This window comes from Halichoerus grypus, chromosome 3, assembly GCF_964656455.1.
Source record: "Halichoerus grypus chromosome 3, mHalGry1.hap1.1, whole genome shotgun sequence".
In the NCBI taxonomy this organism is placed as follows: domain Eukaryota; kingdom Metazoa; phylum Chordata; class Mammalia; order Carnivora; family Phocidae; genus Halichoerus; species Halichoerus grypus.
In genome coordinates this window covers 37,862,841-37,888,210 of record NC_135714.1, presented here as the reverse complement: position 1 = coordinate 37,888,210, position 25,370 = coordinate 37,862,841, and the positions used below count along the sequence as shown (strand labels likewise).

Here is a 25,370-nt window from a genome sequence, read left to right as displayed (position 1 = left end):
ATTTTAAATAATTACTAATATGTATGTGCTTTTCCCAAATTGCAACACTGTTCATCCAAAATAGATAAGATGATGGTGTTTAAGGATACAAACTTGTAATAAGTAAATAAGCCATAGAGATCTAATGCACAGTATAATGAATATAGACAGTAATGTACCATAATTATGTAATGTAATAAATATTGCTACAATGGCAATCTGATTACAGTATATAAACGTATCAAAGTAACTTTATGTATGCTGTATGCTGTACACCTGAAAATTACATAATGTTACATGTCACATTTATTCAATAAATAAATAAAAAGAAAAAAATACATAAAAGAAGGTTTTCCTTTCTAGTCTATATTCTTTCTCTATTCTATTTCCTCACATTCTAGTCACGTAAATTACAATTATAAATATTCTGCCTGGAAATTAGGATTTGATGCAACTTCCCTATTAACAAGTTGACTCCAGTCTGTTTATTTATTATTCTCCTTACCTTTTTTCAAGTCTTCATTCATTTGTCAAACTCTCAATTAAACTTCCATTTCTTATACTAAATATGTCCATCCAGGTAAATTGGCCAATTGCTGGCATTATATCAGGAGAGATCAACCAATCTCCCTCACCACAAGTAACTCATGTAATACCTCATATTTTTCAATTTACTCTTTTATTTCTCTCTTAATATCAAAGTTATACACACACATGCATATAATCACTTTTCTCAATAGCATTGATAATTACTGCATTCTTATTCATTAATTTTATCAAATCAATTTTAATGCTTATAATGTGGCAGGCATTTTGTCAGGATGCAAAGGTAGATAATACCTAATCACTCCCTCAAAGGTTCTCTCGTAACCATGCAATTTCCTGTTTACAGTCATTTGCTGATAATGGGCATAGCCTGTGCTCTAATCCTGGCTCCATCAGGCTCCACTAGGACCACCAATATATGTGGTTGTTGTGGATGTGGATTTGGGATTCAGCCTGGTGTGACTCAGTCTCCTTATTATCTGCTCATTTACCTCTGTGATGTGGGGAGAATTATTTTACTTCTGTATTGCTCAATAAATGTGATTTAAAAATAAAAATTATAACAGTACTTATTTCACAGGTTTGCAGTGAGGCTTTAATGACAGGATATGTACTAAACTCAACATAGTGCTTGGCATGTTATACCCACTTAATAGGGGTGTGTGCATTGTGTGATTGTTTTGAAACTTTTGAAAACAATGGATCTACATAATTGTAATTAATTTTTTTGGACAAAAGACAATATAAGATCTTTTAGATAATTTAGTGAGTATTTGCATCTTGATTTTGTACTTATTTGTGATTTTTTTTAACTTCAGCTCCATGTAAATATCACAAAAATTAATATAATTGTTAACATTAAGATAATTTGCTTTTATATTTTATGTAATAATATAAAATATTTTATATTTTATATATAGCCCACATATTATAAAATCTTGAGTAAAATTTATAAAACAATTATAAAGCCACGATGGGAAGCAGTTATTACTAGAAATTTTGGATTTTATTTTAAATGACTCAGGTAAACAATTAAAGAGGAAGGTTAAGATAATGGCATAGAAAGGACTGAGTTTAAGAGCTATTTACTTATGGAAACTTTATAATGTAAAAATTTAAACATCTGAAGAAAACATCTAAAATAGTGACTTTACTATTATAGGTTGTTACCCTTCTTTTTATCTTTCAGGAATACACAATAGATATAATTTTTGCCCAAACCTGGTTTGACAGTCGTTTAAAATTCAACAGTACCATGAAAGTGCTTATGCTTAACAGTAATATGGTAGGGAAAATTTGGATTCCTGACACATTCTTCAGAAACTCAAGAAAATCTGATGCACATTGGATAACAACTCCTAATCGTCTGCTTCGAATTTGGAATGATGGACGAGTTCTATATACTCTAAGGTAATACTATTTAAAAAAATGTAGTTGTTCTAATTCATTTTCCATACTAATACTTGATCAACTCACAAATTTTCCTTTTTCAGTTTTACAAAGAAAGAAATATGGAGTTCCTTTCATACACTAAAATTTAAAGTGGTGGAATATTTTGGAAACTTTCTTTTTTTAAGCTCAGAGTAACTGGTATATGAAAGGGACTAAAAGCAAAGAAAAAAAACCTCTTGATATCCGCCCCCTCCTGAAACATAAGAAGGTGTGGTGTGACCATTATGTGTTTTAACCCATAATACAAATGGTTGACTGAGATTTTCTCTAGGAGTCAATCCTGCTATAAAATTCAATAATGTAGTAAAACATTCTTAAGAAAGGATTAAATGAAGATTCAAGTTTAATTCATTGTCTTGAACATATCTTAACATATCTTACCAAGAATCATCCCAATCTTATTAAGAATCATCCTTAATGGAAAGAAGTTCATGAAAATTTAAGAGAAAACAATCACCATGCTTAACCATGTATACTCTGTTAATTGTGTGTGTGTGTTTGTTGTGATCCTGAAGTATAAATTTTTAACTGTAAACAGAAATTATACTGAAATATATACAGTGGCAGCTTAGTTGGCTGGAGAGGAAAATGTTAGAATTTTCTTACTCACTTGTGAATGCGATAATATCACCACTTAAAACTTTGAGACATTACAATTATTATTATTTTCTAATATATCACAGTCTGTTAATGTAGGCCAAAATCATTCTTGAAAATTAGACAAAGGATTTTTAATGCTTGAAATTATTTCTTATATTTAATATTTATTTTTTCATTTAAATAGATTGACAATCAATGCAGAATGTTATCTTCAGCTTCATAACTTTCCTATGGATGAACATTCTTGCCCACTGGAATTTTCAAGCTGTAAGTGACAAAATATGTTATAATTTCATAGAATTTTAGCCTCAGACTCTGTTTATTTAAATGTGTAAAATAAAATGAGATAAAATATAACAATTTTCAGAGGTGGGGATTATGTTCGTCTCTCAGATAAAATCGTTACAAATGACGTATTTTCTTGCTTTTAAATTAAAAAATGACAATAAATGCATAGTAAATGTATATATTTAATTATACCTTTGCTTACAAATTTTGGTTTTATCCAGTGTCTTTTTCCTATTTTGATTAAATAAAGTAGTCCTGAAGATAGGTTTGTGTTCAAATGTTTTAACACTGCCATGAATAAAATATTGTTTCAAATTTTATTCATCTCCTGAGGCAAGATTTAATTTTGTTATATTGGATTTTAAAATATGTTTCAAAGATTGGTTTGGTGAATAATATTTACTACATGAATAGCAAATCTTTGAGAAGACTTTAATGAACTGGAAAAACCAAGGTAGAAATAAGGTTATTTTATTCAAAAGAAAGATTGAAACACAGAGAAATGACTAGAGCTAAATAATTTTAATATAAAAAGTATTTTGTTCCAAGAAAATAATTATCTTTGTATATGAATATCAATTTTATTTCATATTTATTAATGTTTACATATATTTTTATAAAAATGCTTTTCTAGATAATATATAATTGAACAAGTCTTAAAAACATGTAAAATGAGTTTAAAAAATGTTATTGCTTATATACACAAATTGTCTGCTATTTTCCTTCTATTGAAACTTGACTTTTTTATATATCACATTCTAAAATTTATTCACTGTAGATTTTATGTATTCACAAGTATTATCCTGCTTCTTCACTTACAAAATTCCCAAATATCTCTTGCTGCTTTTATTAATGATTTTCTTGACTTTTCTTAAAGATTTTTGTCTCATTAAAATGTCCTTTTAAATTTATAATCTATCTCACTGCTTTAATTTTCTAACATCAACTTCTCAATGAATAAAACAGCCAAATCATAACAAAGACTTGATTAATCCAAGCACTCAAGGAATAGTTGGAATGCAAATATTTGAAAATCTAGCAATTATTGTACTTGCCTCCTAGACACCATGACTAAATTCTTGGTGTGATATCTCTTTGGCTTTGATTGTCATTGCTAGAAATTAATAATCTGTCCCTGTGAATGCAATTGGTTATCACTGACATAAATATAATAATCATAGCTAACTTTTCAGGTATTCTACATGGATCCAGCAGAGAATTAAGATTTCTATACCTAATTTCACAACAAATATATTCAAAAATTTCAATACATCCCTATTTAAAAAGTCAATATCATGAAATTTAGAATAGTTAAGTAACAAGCTCACTACTTTTATTAGTGCACACACTCATATACTATGACTATATTCTATTGCATTGATAATGATAATTTAAAAAAAATACAAATTATGGAAAAGCAAAGGTTAGAGCCTGATAGAACAAGAAAGAAGACATGAAAAAAGAAAAGAGAGAACAGATTTTTAATAGGTTAGTGGAGAGATGAGCTATTTCATTGAATGGCTGATGAGGATATCCTGGTACAAAGTGATACAATGTTTTGAAAATTTTTAAAGTTGATAGTGAATTCTGTTCCCATAATGTAGTAGACCAATTCTTCTGTTGAAAACAATTTAAAACTTTATATTATTAAAAATCTTCTCAAAAACATGTAAGTGAAATCACCAGGAAGGCATTGAAGCATAAAAAATTAAGCCAGAAATGTTTATAGTGACTTTTGACCCAAGGACATTTGCCAAACAAGGTAAATTTGAGCTTTGACTTTGACAGCTTTGTGGATTAGGGTTCTAATAGAACATAATTCCTACATACAGCTGGGTTACGAAGGCTGGATGCTTAAGGTAACATGAAGAAGCAACACATACATGTGTATGTATGTACAAACATATTAAAGTCTAAAAGAAAAGTTGCCTCTGCAAACAGCATACTAGGGTGAAGTAATTCCTTGAGAGGATATAATTACAAACCCACCTTCACATGAATTTATAGCCCAAATTTCCTTCACTTGATTACTCCGAAAAGTCCCTGTGGATTTTTCTGACATGTGGCAGAAAAAAAAATTTTTTTTTGAAAGGATACACCTCCATGCTAAGCAACTTCCAAGATGAAAAAGACATTTTCAACACAAATTACTAACAAAGATCTAGTAATCAGGATATATAACTAATTCAGATCAAAAACAGAAAGAGAGAGAGAGAGAGAGAGAAAACCCAATAAAGGAATAGGTGATTCAACAAGCAATTCTCCAAAGAAGAAACCTAAGAATCTAATAAACATATGAAAAAATGACTAAGTTTCATTCATAATCAGGAAAATGTGAAATAAAATTAGCTTACAGACCAGTAAAAATAGACTGTCCACATCAAGTTAAATGAGAATATGGACCCAGGTATACTTTCATACTCTGGCTGGTGAGAGAATTTATTGGTATACTCTTTATGAAAAGAAGATTGGCACTGTCTCATAAAGTAGAAATTATATGCAATCTATGACCCCAGCTATTCCATACCTATATATATCCCAGAGAAACTTGCATACATGTATTTTGTGAGGCATGTATAGTAATGTTACTAGTAGCAATGTTATTATTGACCAAAAGGAAACATTATAGGTGTCTACGACAGTAAAATAGATAAATTTCAGTACATCTTTATGATGGAACAAATTTACTAAAGCTACATACATTAGCATGGATGACTATTACAAATATCATATCAAAAGAAGTAAAATATAAAGTAATGCATCTAGTATGGCAACAATCAAGTAGAATTCAAAAAGAACCTAAAATAAGCTATATTGTTTCAGAAGTGCATATCAGAAAATCTATAACCAAAACACAAGGGAAGGATTATCACAGAAATCAAGTTAGTGGTTACCTCTATTTACAAGAGGGACTACTATATTGGGGTGGACACATGAGTTTTCTGAGACACTAGCATGATTCTATTTTTTTATTTAAGTAGAGTTACACGGATTATCATTATTTAATCATTATATGATTTTTAAACTATACACATATATTTTATGCCATGTTTTCTATATTTGACATACCTATAATACAAACATGAATTTCAAAGAACTTGCCTTGGAATGATGTTGGTATTGAAACAGTAACAGACTTAAATCTTGCTAATCTATATATTTTTATTTTAATTTTTATCTAGATGGCTACCCTAAAAATGAAATTGAGTATAAGTGGAAAAAACCTTCTGTAGAAGTGGCTGATCCTAAATACTGGAGATTATATCAGTTTGCATTTGTAGGGTTACGGAACTCAACTGAAATTTCTCACACAATCTCTGGTAAGAAGGAAACACCAATCACTGAATGATGCTAGCAACAAATGACTATGTATTTAAATCATAGGTTGGAATCTATACTTTTATATATTTTAATAGCAAAAATAAAACTGTTTTTTTCTTCCAGGGGATTATATTATCATGACAATTTTTTTTGACCTGAGCAGACGAATGGGATATTTCACTATTCAAACCTACATTCCATGTATCCTGACAGTTGTTCTTTCCTGGGTGTCTTTTTGGATCAATAAAGATGCAGTTCCTGCAAGAACATCACTTGGTATGATATGAATATTATGCTATAGTATCATGAGACTGTTAAAATATTTTAATGTGAAGAAAGTTTATAGTTGAACATATTAGAATATTCCTCTACATTACAATCAAGCAAAAATTTACAAGTGCTCTAGTGCTTTATAAAATGTTGAAATGAATATATGACAAACAAGTAGGAAATAGAATCACAAAGAATTTAAAATTTCAGAATTTAAAAAATTTTTCCTGCTAATGGAGTTCAAAGGAAACATAAATACTCAGCAGGAATTAATAAACAAAAACCACACATATCTCAATTTGGTCTATATTTTTAATCACTCTTCATCAAGATTTTATTTTATTTTTTAGCTGAACCACTGATAGCCAGCATTTATTAACCGATGTGTGTTTAGAAGGCTTTGAAATCCCCTGCTCTTACAATGGTGCTAATCAACAGTGAACTTTTCTAAAGGGCAAGTCACTGAAAGGGACAAGAAACTTCTGGGCTTCTGTAATCTATAAAATGTGTAATTAGTCTATGAATATTTTGAGAGATGCCTGTACAATAACACTGATTAGAAGGGTAATTTGTAATTCATACGTGAAAAAATAGACTTTTGGTTTCTTTCTTTAGCAATCAATTGCAATAATCAAAATCATATAAAAATGTGTCTAATCACTATACGTTTGTTTAAAAGAAAACAGCATCCATTTATGTATTGATATACAAAGACAACTTATTGATCAATTTCATTCCCAAGATCAGTGCAAGACATGAATCACACTACTGATAATTGTGTCTTAAAAAATATAAAGTTGGGACAGTCTGTTTTCAACAATAAGGAGGTTTTCATGTGGTTTCTATGATAGCTGGTGAATAACTCCATTTAATAAATACAGTAAAATGAAAATCACATAAAAGTGGCAAGATAAAGCCTGAGGCACCCAGCTTTAAACTTGGAAAATACAGTCCCCTTGGGAGTCCAAAGAGAAATGTACATATAGCCAGTGAATAAAATGTACTTAATCCCTGCATTTTGTTTCCTATTTAAACTATTATTATTATTTCAAATTATTTTATGTTTAGAACATACTTTAGAGTAAATAAATTATTTCAGATTCTTTGTATGCTACCATGAGTATGACTTAAATATTACATTTTTGTTTTTAAACATTGTTCTCATATTTTTTTCCCAAAGAAAATTTGAATGGATTATTTCTTTTTTTTTCTTTTTTTAATGTTTATAGCAGCTTTATTCACAATAGCCCCAAACAAGAAATAACCAAATGTCTGTCAATGGGTGAATGAATAAGTAAATTGTAAATTATGGCCAATGGAATACGCCTCTGTAATAAAAAGGAGCATACTACTGATACACAACACAGAGCTACAATATGGATGAATCTCAAAAATAGGATGCTGAGTCAAATAAGCAAGACACAAAAGCATACATACTATAATAAGCTCATTTATATGAAGTTCTTTTTTTAAGTATTTTATTTATTTATTTGATAGGGAGAGACACAGCGAGAGAGGGAACACAAGCAGGGGGAGTGGGAGAGGGAGAAGCAGGCTTCCTGCTGAGCAGGGAGCCCAATGTGGGGCTTGATCCCAGGACCCTGGGATTATGATCTGAGCCGAAGGCAGACGCTTAACGACTGAGCCACCCAGGAGCCCCCATTTATATGAAGTTCTAAAACAGCAAAACTAACCTATGGTGTTAGAAATCAGATCAGCAGTTGTCTTTTTTTTTTTTAAATATTATTATGTTATGTTAATCACCATACATTACATCGTTAGTTTTTGATGTAGTGTTCCATGATTCATTGTTTGCGTATAACACCCAGTGCTCCAACAATACGTGCCCTCTTTAATACCCATCACCAGGCTAACACATCCCCCCACTCCCTCCCTCTAGAACCCTCAGTTTGTTTCTGAGTCCATAGTCTCTCATGCTTCGTCTCCCCCTCCGATTTTCCCCCCTTCATTTTTCCCTTCTTACTATCCTCTTTTCTTTTTTTTTAACATATAATGTATTGTTTGTTTCAGAGGTACAGGTATGTGATTCAACAGTCTTACACAATTCACAGCGCTCACCATAGCACATATCCTCCCCAATGTCTATCACCCAGCCGCCCCATCCCTCCCACCCCCCACCACTCCAGCAACCTTCAGTTTGGTTCCTGAGATTAAGAATTCCTCATATTCGTGAGATCATATGATACATGTCTTTCTCTGATTGACTTATTTAGCTTAAGATAATACCCTCTAGTTCTATCCACGTCGTTGCAAATGGCAAGATTTCGTGGGGTTTTTTTGATGGCTGCATAATATTCCATTGTATATATACCACATCTTCTTTATCCATTCATCTGTTGATGGACATCTTGGCTCTTTCCATAGTTTGGCTATTGTGGACATTGCTGCTATAAACATTGGGGTGCATGTACCCCTTCAGATCCCTACATTTGTATCTTTGGGGTAAATACCAGTAGTGCAATTGCTGGGTCATACTGCAGCTCTATTTTCAACTTTTTGAGGAACCTCCATACTATTTTACAGAGTGGCTGCACCAGCTTGCATTCCCACCAACAGTGTAGGAGGGTTCCCCTTTCTCCGCATCCTCTCCAACATCTGTCATTTCCTGACTTGTTAATTTTAGCTATTCTGACTGGTGTGAGGTGATATCTCATTGAGGTTTTGATTTGGATTTCCCTGATGCCGAGCGATGTGGAGCACTTTTTCATGTGTCTGTTGGCCATTTGGATGTCTTCTTTGGAGAAATGTCTGTTCATGTCTTCTGCTCATTTCTTGATTGGATCATTTGTTCTTTGGGTGTTGAGTTTGATAAGTTCTTTATAGATTTTGGATACTAGCCCTTTATCTGATATGTCATTTGCAAATATCTTCTCCCATTCTGTCGGTTGTCTTTTGGTTTTGTTGACTACTCCCTTTGCTGTGCAGAAGCTTTTTATCTTGATGAAGTCCCAGTAGTTCATTTTTGCTCTTGCTTCTTCCATGATATTTGTATGAAGCCAAAAAAAATGCCATAGTGTCATCAAAGGGAATAGCCAATTGTGGAATTGTGTTGTTATATGAATTCATATTTTTTAATATTAGCATTTGACTATAAAGATAAGCCATAGCCAGATCTAACTTGAAGAATATCTCTTATAATTGTGAGCCGTATGTATTTGGAGCTCAAGATTTTTTTTAAAACAAGTATATGCACATACATACATACATATATATGTCATTGAAGTACAATTTTCTGAGCTTATTTATTCCACGTTGTGTTTTAGCAAACATTTACCAAATGCTTTTTTATGAAACAGGCAGTGTTCTAAGTGCTTCAGTGTTAACAGTGAACAGTAGCTGTAAAATCCCCATGTTCATGGCATTCATGTTTTAGTGGGGTGTGCAGGTAATGTACAAATATGAAGAGCATATAACATCAGTGAGTAATAAAGGCTATGAAGAGAAACCAAAATAAATGGCAAGAAAATGGCAGGGGATGTGCATAAATATGATGTTTGCTATTTTATCCTAGTTTTCTGCTATGTTGTGGATGATTTTAATTCTCATGATTATGTAATGTTCTAAGATGGCTGTTGATGCTCTGGCCATTCCATTCCAGCAGAAAGCTACGAGGAAGAAAGAAAGATGAGCATTTTCTGTCTCTTTAATGCCATCTTTTATTTTTATTGAAATACAATTGACATTATATTAGTTCTAGGAGTACAGCATAATGATTCAATATTTATATCTGTTGCAAAATGATCACCCCATAAGTCTAGTTAACATACATAATCACAGAATTTATTTTCTTATGATGAGAACTTTGGAGATCTACTCTCAGCAACTTTTTTTTTTTTTAAAGATTTTATTTATTTATTTGAGAGAGAGAATGAGATAGAGAAAGCATGAGAGGGGGGAGGGTCAGAGGGAGAAGCAGACTCCCTGCTGAGCAGGGAGCCCGATGTGGGACTCGATCCCGGGACTCCAGGATCATGACCTGAGCCGAAGGCAGTCGCTTAACCAACTGAGCCACCCAGGCGCCCTCTCAGCAACTTTTGAATATACAGCACAGCCTTATTAACTATAATCACCATGCTTTTTGCATTACACCCCCATGACTTACCTATTTCACAATTGTAAATCTGAAATTTTTGACTCCCTTTTTGCATTTTTAATGCCATCTGTTGGACACTGTTTATACCCTTGACTTGATTCTCCTTGGCTAGATCTCAGCCTGTGTCCACACATAGCTGAGCCAAGGTGGCAAAGAAGTTCTTCCATGCAACCTCATGCCAGCTAAAAATTGGACAGTCTCTTGCTGTGGAGGAATGGAAGGATGGGTGTGGGGAGTCAGCTATTTGTAGTCCACAAATTTAGATGATTACAACTCATTGCAGATGCGAAGAGCACATCGAACGTAACGTAGCTATGGTTACCGGTCATTTTTTCTGTAAATCATGAGTAATTTCCTTTCCTTTTGTTTCTCTTGCTTCTTTCTGCTCCCAACATTGCCAAATCAGGTGGAAAAATAAAAATCGGGTGCTATTTTTTACCTTGTATTTTCCCCTCCCTCCACAGGTATCACTACAGTTCTGACTATGACAACTCTGAGCACAATCGCCAGGAAGTCCTTACCTAAGGTTTCTTATGTGACTGCGATGGATCTCTTTGTTTCTGTTTGTTTCATTTTTGTTTTTGCAGCCTTGATGGAATATGGCACCTTGCATTATTTTACCAGCAACAAAAAACTAAAGACTACTAGAGACAGAAAGCTAAAGAATAAAAGCTCGGTATGTTAAAAATCTCTATTTTCATAAACAGCAACTTACTGTTAGAGATATTTTGAATACTCATGTTACACTTGCTTAGACTGATAGGGATTCTTGAGGTACTCCAACAAAAGCCAAATCCCATTAAGATGAAACTGGAGGTTTCAATGACTGTTAGGTCATTGCCCACTAGGAAAAGTATATATAGTTCCCCTTAGAAAAGACTTTTGGATCCCCCTTGTAAAGAGTGGTTTCTTACGCTGTGAATTTTCCTCAAGTGCTAGATTCTTTGTACCTAGAAAATTATTTAAGATCCCTCTTTGATTCAATTTTTTTGGTTAGGATTTGGGCGCTAACAACAGGTGGCCCACAAAATTATTTCATTTTTAAAGATAAAGAACCCTCTTTAATTTTAGTATTCAGCTGTGTTTGGAAGTCATATCTATAAAGTGTTTTTGGTTTGTGTATAATTGCGTGCTCTTACTCCCCCTTCCCTATCATGTATCTACCTCAACACGTATAACATCAAATTGATATATTAGGATTCGTTCTATTAATTCTAAGATACTTAAGTGTTGGATGATTGACTATAAATTCTTATTAGAATGGCAATTACAACAACCTTAAAATAATATCTAACACTTTTACTGAATATGCCAGGTGTTTTATGTGCATGATTTCATTTATGCTCCTATGAGTACAAGTTCAGTAATTTGCACAAGGACAGCCTGAGGAAGTGAAAAATCCAAGACTCATACCCAGGTCTTTTTTGGTGCCAGAGCTGAAGCTTGTAATCCTTCCTTTATACTTCCTGTTCTCATAGGACTCAGAAAAGCAAACATCTGTTTCTCTAATATTGACCAAAAAGGCACTTTATTGCTGATTCCAGTAAATGTTTTCAAAGCAGATTTGTTCCCAAATACCTAAATAAATGAGAACTATATACAACAGCTACGCTTGAGTGGCAAGCTTGAAAGACTACCATAGAGCCTATATAATGAGGCGTGGAGTTTTACATATTATCTCCTAACTTCGTAAGTTCTAGGATGCAATGCTTTTCATCCCTCCTCCCATTTTTCATTAATTTCTTTATAAAACTTTGACATATTTTTAAATTATATTTTACTTTTCATGTTATATTCCAAGGACCAAACCCTATGTAGATTTGCTTTCGGTTTCCCAGAGTATTCCAGGAGAGCAGAGCACATGGCTGGCAGTACACATTTGATAAGTTACATTGCAGAATTAGCCTGTGACTTTCTCAATTTGACTTATTTTAGCTTATCCATGAGACATATTGTAGCCCCTGAAGGGACAAACCATCAGAGGGCAATGATGTCAACTTTAATATCCATTTGCTGAATTTTTAGGTAAAGAAAAATGCAGGTTTTCTACTATTTTCCCTTAATCAAAGCAAATTATCCTCTCTGGATGTTCCATTTTATTTTTTTACTCACCAATAGCTATGTTCAATTACTACTTTGAAAATTTTACTTCTGGAAATTGTGAATAAAATCAGGAAATGTACAATCTCACATAGATTCTCTAATTTCATTCTAAGAATATATAATGTACATACTATTATTATATTATCAAAGACACTCAACCAAGTGTCTACTCTGGGACTATAGCTAATCAGTTTGTCACATTTACTCAGTAAACTTAACCATTGGAGTGCAAACCTTAAAATTATGATGTTTTTTTAATCTTCCATTCACCAAATATTTATTAAGGAAACCCATGTCTTAAGCAATGTTCTAGAATAGTTATTTAAGGAAAAAAAAATCTATATTGAGTATTTAAAATTTAACATCAAGCCCAGGAAGCAAATAGTAAAGATGAAAAAATATGCAATAAAAATTAAATAAGAGCTTTGAAACACTAAATTTCAAACATCAAAATTTAAGTTGATATATATAACTGACTACCTGGGTACAAAAATATTTTCCTTGGAGCCAAAATAAAGTTCTGTAGTCTTTCCTTTCTGTTCAGTTATGTGATTTATGAGTTCTTTTAATACTAAATGACATTTTGATTAAAAAACTGGGATCAGTAATCAAATCTGACTCCCTGCTTGGTTCAGTGTTCAGCCATCTGGTCTTGCTAATCAAGTAAATCAGAATGCACTTTTATGAAGAATAAACAGCTCTGCTTATTGTCGTAAGTGCTCTATTTAATGGTTTGGTGGAGTCTACTTTTACTTCTGCCAGCCAGGACAATCAAACACACAACCTAGACCCAGAAATCTTGCAGCGTCTTGCTTTTACACCTTTTCAAATGTTTCTTTGTAATCGTTGTTCTTCTTCTTTCTGTTCTTCTTCCTCTTCCCCTTCTTTCTTCTCTTAACCCCTCCCCCTTCCCTCCTCCTCCTCCTCCTTCTTCTTCCTCTTCTCCTCCTTCTCTCTCTTTTTCTTCCTTCCATATCCACACTTTCTTCCATTAAGTTCAAAATTCTGAGTAATTTAAAATCTAGCATTTCCTCCTTTTGTTCTCTAGATGACTTATGGTAATAGGTCAGAACCAAAGACCTTGACTAGAGTCATTGAAAGATCAACGTGTCTGTTATTAAGCAAAACCAAAATCACCTTCTTGAGGTCTGACTGCTTAACTGAGAACCCAGAATATTCTAATTTATTTTAAAAAGAGATAATATTTAGGGCACCTGGGTGGCTCAGTTGGTTAAGCGACTGCCTTTGGCTCAGGTCATGATCCTGGAGTCCCTGGATCGAGTCCCGCATCGGGCTCCCTGCTCGGCAGGGAGTCTGTTTCTCCCTCTGACCCTCCCCCCCTCTCATGTGCTCTCTCTCATTCTCTCTCTCTCAAATAAATAAATAAAATCTTAAAAAAAAAAAAAATAAATAAAAAGAGATAATATTTAGATGTGTCCAAATTTAGATTTTTAGCTTCCATGAATCCTCTTAAAAAACATAAATTAATAAAAATGCTTTTTACCTTACTCTACATGTGAAATATTAGGCCCTTTCTCTCCCTCTCTCCCTCACTCTCTCTGTCTCCCCCCTTAACTCACACCTTCCTTCCTTCCTTCGTTCTTTCTGCCTTTTCTCTCCCTCTCTCCCTCACTCTCTCTGTCTCCCCCCTTAACTCCCACCTTCCTTCCGTCCTTCCTTCGTTCCCTCCTTCGATCCTTCTTTCCATATCTTTCTTTCCTCTTTATATTTTTATTGTGAATATCAATGACATTTTAATTTGGTCCACATTTCCATCCCATCTAATACATATTATTGTGTTTTTATTTATACTCATTAAGAATATGATTCAGTTGTGTTTATGTAATTATCTATTTTTTTAAAAAATCTAAGTTAAGAATGTTGGAACATGGAATTAAGACTCTATGAAACAGATAAAGGTCATAGAAATGTAATTATGGTAAGCCACAAGAGTAGTCATGTTGAAACTAGAATATTCCTCCCATAGATGATTAGGAATCTCAGAAAACCATGTTATATATACCTATATCAGGGTCCTGTTTTACCCATTTGAGGACAGACTGACTTATTCGTAACCTCTCAATTTGGTTAAAATGTACAATGATGGAAATTTATTTCACCAACCATGGACAAGGCACTTTGGAGAGAAAAAAACAATAGCATATGTTTTTTGCTTTCATTAATCTTTAAATCTAGTTATGGAAAAATATACTATACATAAAGTACAATACAAATTAAAAATTAAAAGTAAACAAAGATCCTATAGGGGAATTAGCTCAATTAGATGACAGATTTCAAGTACTTTTTCAGAAGCAAATATTTTCTACAATGAATATAAATTAAAAAAAAATTTAGGGGTGCCTGGGTGGTTCAGTTGGTTAAGCGTCTACCTTCAGCTCAGGTCACGATCCCAGAGTCCTGGGATCGAGCCCCGCATCAGGCTACCTGCTCTGCGGGGAGTCTGCTTCTCCCTCTGCCTGCCACTCCCCTGCTTGTGCTCTCTCTCTCTCTCTCAAATAAATAAAATCTTAAAAAAAAAAATTTTTTTTTTTTTTTTTACTTTTTTAAAAGACATTTATCTGAGAGATAGAAAGAGAGCGAGAGAGAGAGAGCATGGGGGGAGGGACAGAAGGACACAGAGAAGGGAAGCAGACTCCCTGCTGAGCATGGAGCCTGACACAGGGCTCAGTCTCAGGATCCTGAGATCATGAACCAAGAGTCAGATGCTTAACCAACAGAGCCACCCAGGTCCTCCGATAAAAAACATTTTTAAAGGAGATGTTCATATTGAAATAGAGATAGGTACCACAAAGCCTGAGCTATGTGTTCTATCCTTTGCACTGAAGAAACCTCCAGATACCATATGATGCAGTCTGTGAAACATTGACTTAAGCATATAACACTGAGAAGAGGCTATGTCAATGTGAGCCACAGTGGATGGCTCCCTTTCATTTCAAGTGTAAATAATTCATTCAAAAAGCTGTAAACCAATTCTTCCAAAGGGGATTTGACAGAGAAAATTACAGAAATCATTGAAGTAGTTCTTTGAAGAATAAGTTGCAAATTTCAGGAGAAAAAATTAGGAAGAGCATTTAAGACAGAAAGAACCACATGAGCCAAGTTGAGTCTTACGTATGAGAATAAAATATAGACTGTTATGTGTTCCAAGCTGTATTGTCCAATGCAGTAGCCATTAGCCATTTATGGCTAGGTTGATTTAAATTAATTGAAATTAACCAAAATTTAAAATTCAGTATCTTAGTATCGTTAGTCCACAATTCAAGTGCTCAATAGCTGCATGTGACTAGTGGCTACCATATTGGACTGTGCAGATCTAGAACATTTTTATCATCACAGAAAGTTGTATTGGAGAGTGCTGGTCTAGAAAATAGGAATCTTCAGAAAGAAAATAACCTAGGTTGAGGATAGAAAAGTGTTTATGGCCAAGTTGTGGAAAGTCTCCAGTACTGTGGTAAAAATTTTACATTCTGTACTGTCAGCACTATTAAGCCAGGCATGTTTTTAAAAACAAGATGGCATATTCATATCTATGTTTCTGAAGGATAATTAGGAGCAGAATAGAATATACACTTGAATGGCAGAAGAGTCAGGGAGATAAATTTGGAAACTATTGCAATAGTTCAAGAAGTAATATATTCCTAAAGCAGGAACCATGGTATTAGAGTGAAGATAATGTGTGGGAAAGTTTTTGTTTTGCCCACAATCCCCAACCTGCAGCCCCTTCTCGGCAAATAAAAGATCTTATTTTCAGTTAGTGCATATCTATGTGCATAAACATTTTTCTACCTTTCAGAATGCTAAAATAATGAAAAGCCACACAGTTTCACAAATTATACATCTTATTTCCTGTAATGATATTTGGCAAAGTTTCCAGAAGGGATCATTTGATACTGATGAGATGTGAAAAACAGGGTTATTTAAATAATTGTAAAGAGTCAGTGGATGTGGGATGTTTTCAATGGGTAGAATAGCCATTTAATATCATTTGTGACAATGGTCATATAATGCTCTTCTAGAGGTATATAAATACCACCGCCACCAACTCCTTGTTTTTTCAAACTTGATTTCCAAATAACACTCCTTGATATTTCTCTTCCTACTAAAACCATAGATTATTACAGCTGAAGTGGACCAGATTAATCACAAGTAAAAAATCTCATTTAAAAAATTAAATTAAAAAAATAATAATACATGCATGGTTGAAACACATGAACAAATCAAGCAATGCAAAATGTATAAGTGAAGAATAAAATTCTTTGCCTTGAACCCTTGCTCCCAGTCTTCAGAATTAACCACACTTTAACCATTTTTGCCCTTACTTTCCTGTGATGATTATTTCCATTATACTTCTGATTCTTGAGGTACCAGATTTCAAAATAGTCATAATTCTTTGGTATAAAAGAAAAATATAGCTTTCCCACTGTCTCCTTATTCTTTCCTTCAATATTTTATCTTACCTTTAATAATTATTGGTTAATTTTCAAATTTTAAATAATACACCTAAATAGCTACTTCTTAATTCATTATTATCCACAATTATAATGTGAATCTGATTATTATTTCTTTGTCAGTAAAGCTTTTTCTTTTCCTACCTGAAAATGTTCATCTTCATCTCTTTCTCCACGGGGTTAAAATTTCTTAAGAATCAGTACACTTTCTTTTTTTTTTTTTTTTTTAAAGATTTTATTTATTTATTTATTTGAGAGAGAGAGAATGAAAGAGAGAGAACACCTGAGAGGGGATAGGGTCAGAGGACGAAGCAGACTCCCTGCCGAGCAGGAAGCCCGATGCGGGACTCGATCCAGGGACTCCGGGATCATGACCTGAGCCGAAGGCAGTCGCTTAACCAACTGAGCCACCCAGGCGCCCCAAGAATCAGTACACTTTCTGTTTTTTTTTTTTTTTTGACCTTAATCATTTCCTCATTGTTTAATATCCTATCTTTCATTTCTGAGAATTTTCTTGATTCTTTATTTCAATTTACTTCTTTTTTCTCCTCTAAAGTTCTTATTAGATAGATTTTAGACCTCTTTGGTTAATTATCCACGTATTCCAGATTTTTTTTTATCATATTTTTTATTGAGGTATTTTTGTCTATATATTGTGGGCAACTTCCCTCCTCAAGATTTTATTTTACAATGCTTTAGGTTTTTTTCTAAATTTACAATAACTTCTTGGATTTCTGAGAGCTCCCATTTTCTAACTGTTCTCCCACCTGTTTTCCTTAAGTGGACACAACATCTCTTCAAGTATTTCTGAGTGAACTAATTCAAAAGTTTAATATTCCTTTATGTTTCCTAAATTACTAGAATCAGTAATTCAGAATCAGTTTGTCTTCATGTTTTTCCTTTATACTGTTAGTTTACCTTGAAAGTTCTTGGTGATTTTTCTCCAGTAGGCCCGGCAAGCTTGACCTGTATGTAACTGTTGAGTGTGCAACTGTCACATTTCATTATCATGTGTGTGGAAGGGGAGCATGACATCTTACTGCTTCCAGACATACACACATACACTCTAAAAGATGATGAGGGTATCACTAGAACATTCCAATAACAACTTCATGAGCCCTAGTCCTCCCTAGAGTGGCATGAATTTATCTGTTTATTTATTTTTAGAAGTTACAGAGTTCTACACATGAGCAGACACCAACCTGTCAGCATCTCTACATTTCTATATGCACAGATGAACAGTGGTTCAAACAGCTGTAGCTATTCTGGAAATGGACATTTAACTACCGCCATGTGTTCCATCCTGCTTATTGTTTCCATTTGTCCTGCATTAGAGTGTTTCTAAAGTGTCTTGGGTGGGAACAATAGCTCCCACATCCAGGTTTCCATTTTCTGAGCCTCTTCTGAAATGGGGCTTCCTTTGGTCTACCTTATCTGTTGGTCTATTTTCACCTGTTGCTTGTCTTTCAAGAACTTAGTATGAATTCTGACATGCTGATTGGCTGCTCCGCATCACCAAGATCCACTGCATGACTGTTTTTAACACTGATGTGGATTTTGTAGTTTTTGAAATCCCGCTTGATACTTCAATGGGCTTTTATAAAAGTGGAGTGGAGAAAACCTGTGCTCAGGCTTGCATTCTCACATGCAAAGTTTTAAATGGGAAATTAATAACCGTGATATTAGTCAGTATTTCATAATATCAGTAACATGACCTAATAACGTTTGATGTTCATATTACTAATATTTAATAACATTGATATTAGTATATGATACAAATAATAATTATAATATACAAGCACATACATAAATATAATTTGCACATAAATATTTTCTTTACTACTTAATATTTCTTTGGCATTAGTGTATCTTGGTGCTTGAAATATATTTTGTATACTTAACTCTATCACTAACATATAAATAATGTAATATATATTTTCTCTCTCAAATAATAAATAAATAAATCTTTAAAAAATAAAGGGGGGAGCACCTGGGTGGCTTAGTTGATTTAGTCTCTGACTCGGTTTCTGCTCAGGTCACGATCTTGAGTCATGAGACTGAGCCTCATGTTGGGCTCTGCGCTGTTGAGGGAGTCTGCTTGAGACTCTCCCTCTTTCTCTGTCTCCCTCTGCTCGGAGCACCCCCCCTCAAATAATAAATAAATCTTTAATATATAAATAATGTAGTATTTAATATATAAGCAGACAAACATATCTTTAATAATGAGAATGGGATTAATTTCTCATAATGTTAAATTCAGCTATATTCTTAGTGACTTTTTCAAATAACAACAAAATGGTATATTCTCAAAATTATATTATTTAAAGTAAAAGAAAATCTTAGTATGTAGTTTCTTTTTATATTACTTAAACTGATTTATTTTTTGTTTTTTCAATACTTGCTATTTTGGTATGCAATAGGAGTTTTACTTGAGAAATTATAAGATGGGTAAAACAAAACAGCTGCACTTCAGATAAATAAGGTTTGGAATGTGTATATTCTTCTGATTACTCTTTTAGTGGTTTCCAGGTCACAATCTATGTGTCAAAATATTTTATTTTATTGCTACTGTGTCAGCTCTTGGGATATTTTTCTCAGCATCTATAAAGTCTATTTCTATTCACATCCATCATTCATTAAAGTGTAGCTTCTTTTACTATATGAGCTTGTGGTGTTTTGAGGGGGTAGCAGGAAACTGGATGTCAATTGAAAGTGTCACTGCTGTAGAAGCTCTCCATGATTTTGACCACCAGAGATTAGTCCAGTTTTAAAATGAACCACTTGCAGTTTTTCTCCACTTTTGGACACTTTAATGTTTAATCATCCCCCTCATGCACAATTGGTATCTTCCAACAAACACATCGTCTTCCTATTTATGGCAGTGCTGAGTGATATATGGAATGTATTTTATGCCATATAACCTTGAAATTGCCAACTAACAAACTTGTATTTTAATCACTTCATTCTGATTAGCATTTGAACATATGCTATTTAAGTATTAAGTGACAAGGAAATGAATACCAATTTGCCTCGTTTTGTACATAATTTTACTGTTCCACTAAAATTTCGGAGTCTAGTCAAGTATCCCCAAGTGTCAAGCTCAAAAGATATGTCATTAACATTTAATAATATACTGCTTCTGCTCTTTAGGATACATCCAGGCAAGTGGAGTCATGAATTTATTTGTGTTTAGGGCATTGCTCCTTATCTTCAGGCTGCACATTTTTTTTCTAATATTATGACTTGTGTGATGCACTTATCTTTTAAAATATCACTAAATATGGTTATTTGCTACTTTTACATCTACTGAATTTTAATATTTAGTAGTTTGGATTCGAAACAAAATGGATTTGAATATAGGTCCAAATATTTAAAAATTCTTTTTTGTGTTTTTAAAAACTTTTCCATACAATGTTTAATTTGCATGGCTTTGAAATTTCTCTATTTCAAAATGCAGGATGAAAAAACTGTTGTAAACATTTTCATCAGGAAGAATTTAAGATCAGGTTAAGATAATTTTTATAATCTCAGCATTATATTTAGTGTTTAGATAATAAAGCCACCAATTATAACAAGTTGTTAAGATTTACATTTTAATATAACCCCTAAAATATGCAGAAATTCTGAAGGGAGAGTTACTAAACTGTAGTTTTCATTAATGTTTTAATTGCCATTTTATTCAAGAGTTCATTAAGTATTTTGTCCAGTAGCATTTTTTTATGAGGTCCATATTGTTGTTGTTATTGTTGCTTGTTTTAGCATGTATTTTATACCAAATGGTGGTATTTCTTCTTCAAGCATCACCACTAGCAATGACAATGACAACAATAATATTACCTATGCTGAATACTTGCTCTGTTTCAAATGTTTTGCTTTGTGCTTTATGTACATCATCTCATTTAATTATCAAATGGATCTATGTATTATTGTGACTTTTGTATAGGAGAGGACACAGAGATAGAAAGAAGAGCACTAACATTTTCTGTTCAGAGTGACATTAACTCTCCTGGGCAGAGCTGGAATTTCTGTCCAAGCCTGTCTGACTCCAAAGTGATTGCTTTAGTGTTTCATGGTATTCTAGACTTGCTTGATTTTTAAATATTTTTTTTAAAAATCTTTTTATTATAAAAGTATTAGTCAGAACCTGACATCATAAAAAGTTAATTTGATATGTGTTTCAAATAATCCTGATAATAATAACTATTATAATTGGACAAGATGGGGCACTCATCATTTAAATAAGCCATGAAACTTACTCATCAAAGCCATCACAAAGATTAGGTGCTAATATAATTCCAGCTGTGAGGATAGCTATATTGGTAGAATGAGTCAAATTTTGGGCACAGTTGTTCTCAAACCTGAGTTTGTTTTTTTTTTTAAAGACTTTTATTTAGTTATTTGACAGAGAAAGACACAGCGAGAGAGGGAACACAAGTAGGGGGAGCGGGAGAGGGAGAAGCAGGCTTCCCCACGAGCAGGGAGCCCGATGCGGGCTTGATCCCAGGATCATGACCTGAGCTGAAGGCAGATGCTGAGCCACCGAGCCACCCAGGCGCCCCATCAAACCTGAGTTTTTAACTCCTGCATATTCTGTCTCCAAAATATGATGCCTTATCCACTGCTATAAACCCAACTCATGTCTTTTTTATTCATTCACAGCTCCTCAAACATTTTCTGCATTATCAAAATGTCATCTTTGCTCTTTGTTCTCATTGTAACTAAAATAAATAAATTACATAATATAATAATAGCAAGCAGATACTTATAGCATTGTGAATGTTTTAGTTTAAAATAGAGAAATATAGAGTTTATTTTTGTTTTAGAATTAGATTCATGTTTAACAATATTTTGGTAGGTTGATTTTCTAAAGCTATAAAATATATTGCATATTTGAGGGATTTTTCCTGCATGGTCTTTGAAATGGAAAATAATATTAAGTTATGTCTTACAAAGTAAATTATGATCTAAAAACACATTAAGATTGAACACCTCTTTGATTTCTGTAGACTAAGATTATTTTTATTGCATATCAGTCTTTTAGAGTTCGCCTTGAGGAGACAAATTGATCTTTCTTTATGATATTTTTTCTCAAAAACTCATTTATTATTTTACTCAGATGTCCCCTGGACTCCATCCTGGATCCACTCTGATTCCAATGAATAGCATTTCTCTGCCACATGGAGAAGAGGATTATGGGTATCAGTGTTTGGAGGGCAAAGACTGTACCAGCTTCTTCTGTTGCTTTGAAGACTGCAGAACAGGGTCATGGAGGGAAGGAAGGATACACATACGCATTGCTAAAATTGACTCCTATTCTCGAATATTTTTCCCAACAGCTTTTGCCCTGTTCAATCTGGTTTACTGGGTTGGCTATCTTTACTTATAAGTTCTATTTACCAGGCAAAAATCATAAGAAGTTTAACTGAATCCAATATAATCTATTGCACTTAAGTAATATGAAGTTTAAATTTAAAATGCAGAGAAACCAATGGTTAAAATGTAAAAGCATTGTAACTATTCTACGGATTCATAGATAAAGTAGCAGCTTTCATGTTAATTACTTCACCATATGTAAAAGAGATTAGTTGCAAAATTCAGTATAGTAAAATACTATTATATATTTTTACTTTAATCTTATTTATTTTACTTGTATCCCATTAGGATTTTGAATTTCTAAGTTCTGTGATTCATATTTTAAAGATGGAATATTTTAATAACTTTAATAATATTTTATTTAAATATAATCTATCATTGTTTGTAATGGGAGCCTAATCTCATGCCTAACGTTTATGTAGTAATTTTTTGCTTGGAAAATATTGTTATTTTGATTTTTTCCCCTTACTTTTTATTTGTATGCCCTGTTTGGAATAGAGCTAGTTAAAACCATAAAGCCATGATTTCCTGGCATTTATATCCAGATGTTTCACTCCCAAGAACAAACTAAATCAGAAGAAAAGACCAATTTTTACCTTATTAAAAGGACAATTTTTATCTGTATTTTAATCAAGTCCATTTCCTGACACAATATTAAATAGAACTGTAGTTACTTTAGTTTTGGTGATTTACAAACTAGGATGGAAACTGCCAAAGTAATTTCTTTTAAATACAGGTGAAAAAAAGTTACATTTAACCATTTTATTCTCTGCCTCACAGCATTTATGAAGTATGAAGTTAACACTGAAATGTTTAGATCTACCAACACTGAAATTAAATACAGAAAGAATTGATTTTTTCTTTATGCTCTACAAAAGTGTTAACGTTCCCTAAGTGGATGAAAAACATTGATGAACAGTGCTTGTATTCACTCATTGTGGGAAAAGAATTATTATCTAGCAAATTGAGTAATGGTTCATATTGAAGATATGGTCTTAAATATGTACTATTAATAATTGCCAGACTAAAAACATCCTAGAAATATAGTTTTAGGTGCGTGTCGTATATTGTCTTTGCCAGGTTCTATGTTTGGACACTGTCAGTTTTATATCTTTGTTGTAAATTGTTATGATGTTCTCTTTTTTAAAAAAATGAGAGGAGGCTCAAAGATGATGGTAAAAGTGGAGTTCTATTAGAGGCCCCTCTAAGGAACACGAGTGTTGGAGCTCTCTAGATTCTTAGAGATAGGAGCTGAGAAAACCACACTAGAGTGTAAGGCCTGTTGGTTGATAGTTTCCCAAATGCCTCTCTCATTAAGAGGAGAATTAAATTTAGGCTTTGGTCATTACATTCCTGTAGATAGTTTGGCATATCTGTCGATTATAAGGACTTCACATGCATCACCACCACCTAATTTTTTGGGAAATCACCAAAGTGATCTTGGAGATAAGCTTTAAAAATTGTTTCCATTGCCAAGAGCAAGCATGAGGATCAGGAGTTTTGTGATCAAAGCTTATCCTAGGGTATGTGGAGGGAGCTAGGGCCTGTGCATTTGATACTAGTTTTTTTTTTTTTTTAATACAGTAATTCTCCCCACATGGTTAGAGAATACGAGTGAGGCTCTGGCATGGTTGTGCTTATCTTTATAGAATATATAGTTGTTTTTTAATCTAAATACATTTCATTGTGCATTCCTCAGCTAAATCAGAGTTTTTTCCTTTGATTATAAACCTCTGAAACAATGTAAGCATGAATTGAGTGATAATGCCCAATATCCACCGACACTACTTTTTTCGAATGGAGAGCCAAATTAAACTTTGGCCATGTATATATTCACTTACAAATTATTCACGCATCCATTTTTATAGCTGAGTATTGATGGATATTTTTAATGTGAACATTCATTTATGGATAAATGGAAAATAAAGTATCCATGAAGGATAAAACACTTCACTAAAATGTATTATGGCTATTTCCATGTTCTCAGCTATAACCTGTTCATTTTCATGAAGGCAATTTTAATTCTGGGATTATTCAACTCTATCTGAGCATGACTGTATTTTAAAATACTTTAAAATGCTTAATATAAATAGCTTTGATTTTCTCATTGGTGTTCCATTAACTTGGTTTTAAATGTTAGCAATATTAACAAGTGGAAATAAAATTAATAAAAATATGAAAGATGCTTTACTATACACATTCATTGTTTAGATCATTAAAACAAACACTTTGTTTTCAAAGCAAGTGGAATTTTGAGCAGCTTTATTTAAATATGTAGATCAGAAAGAGAGATGTGTAAATCTTAGTATTTATAATAATGAGAATAAAAGTTGCAATAAATCGAATTTATTTTTAAAGGGAATGCAGTCTAATTCCTGTCCCTCTCTTCTTTCAAGAAGTTTTATCATCTTGAGAAACAGGTTTCTAAAAAAATCCTCCTTTCAGAGTTATATCTGAATTTATTGGGCTCACTGGAATTTGTGCTTCCTAGCTGCTTTAAATGGTTGTAACACTAATATAGACCAAAGAAGTGGATGTAGAGGATAGGAAGGATAAATGGAGCAGAATCATTTGGGAAAACTTTAATTCATATAGACCCATCCTTTAAATATATGACCAGGATCTACAAGTTCTGAGAAGGGAAACTGTGACTGGCACAATTTTATTCTCTTGAATTTACAATTTCATAATATTTTATTTATTCTTAATTACACAGAAAAACTTAGGCTCACTTGAAATTAATTCCTAAAATGCCAAGTAGTTTCTGAGGGGAAAAAAAGACAGAAAGAAAGAAGGAAAGCAAGAGAAAAGAAAAGAAAAAAAGACAGCCTCCCTGAGAATCTGGTAGGGAGAGG

The 25,370-nt window shown here is 33.0% G+C and overlaps 1 protein-coding gene across 2 annotated transcripts in view; it reads left to right on the top strand.

Annotated features, from left to right (window-relative positions):
* Positions 1-22,708, top strand: part of GABRG1 (gamma-aminobutyric acid type A receptor subunit gamma1) — a 70,294-nt gene extending 47,586 nt beyond the window's left edge. The window contains exons 4-9 of one of the 2 annotated variants that reach the window (XM_036072268.2): positions 1,715-1,935; positions 2,762-2,844; positions 6,048-6,185; positions 6,310-6,462; positions 11,035-11,246; positions 22,259-22,708. In XM_036072268.2, the coding sequence (XP_035928161.1) occupies positions 1,715-1,935; positions 2,762-2,844; positions 6,048-6,185; positions 6,310-6,462; positions 11,035-11,246; positions 22,259-22,528 (1,077 nt within the window). In that variant the 3' untranslated portion in view covers positions 22,529-22,708. The remainder of the gene's footprint in view (positions 1-1,714; positions 1,936-2,761; positions 2,845-6,047; positions 6,186-6,309; positions 6,463-11,034; positions 11,247-22,258) is intronic. The other variant, XM_036072269.2, reaches the window with a different exon arrangement.
* Positions 22,709-25,370: the final 2,662 nt, after the last annotated feature.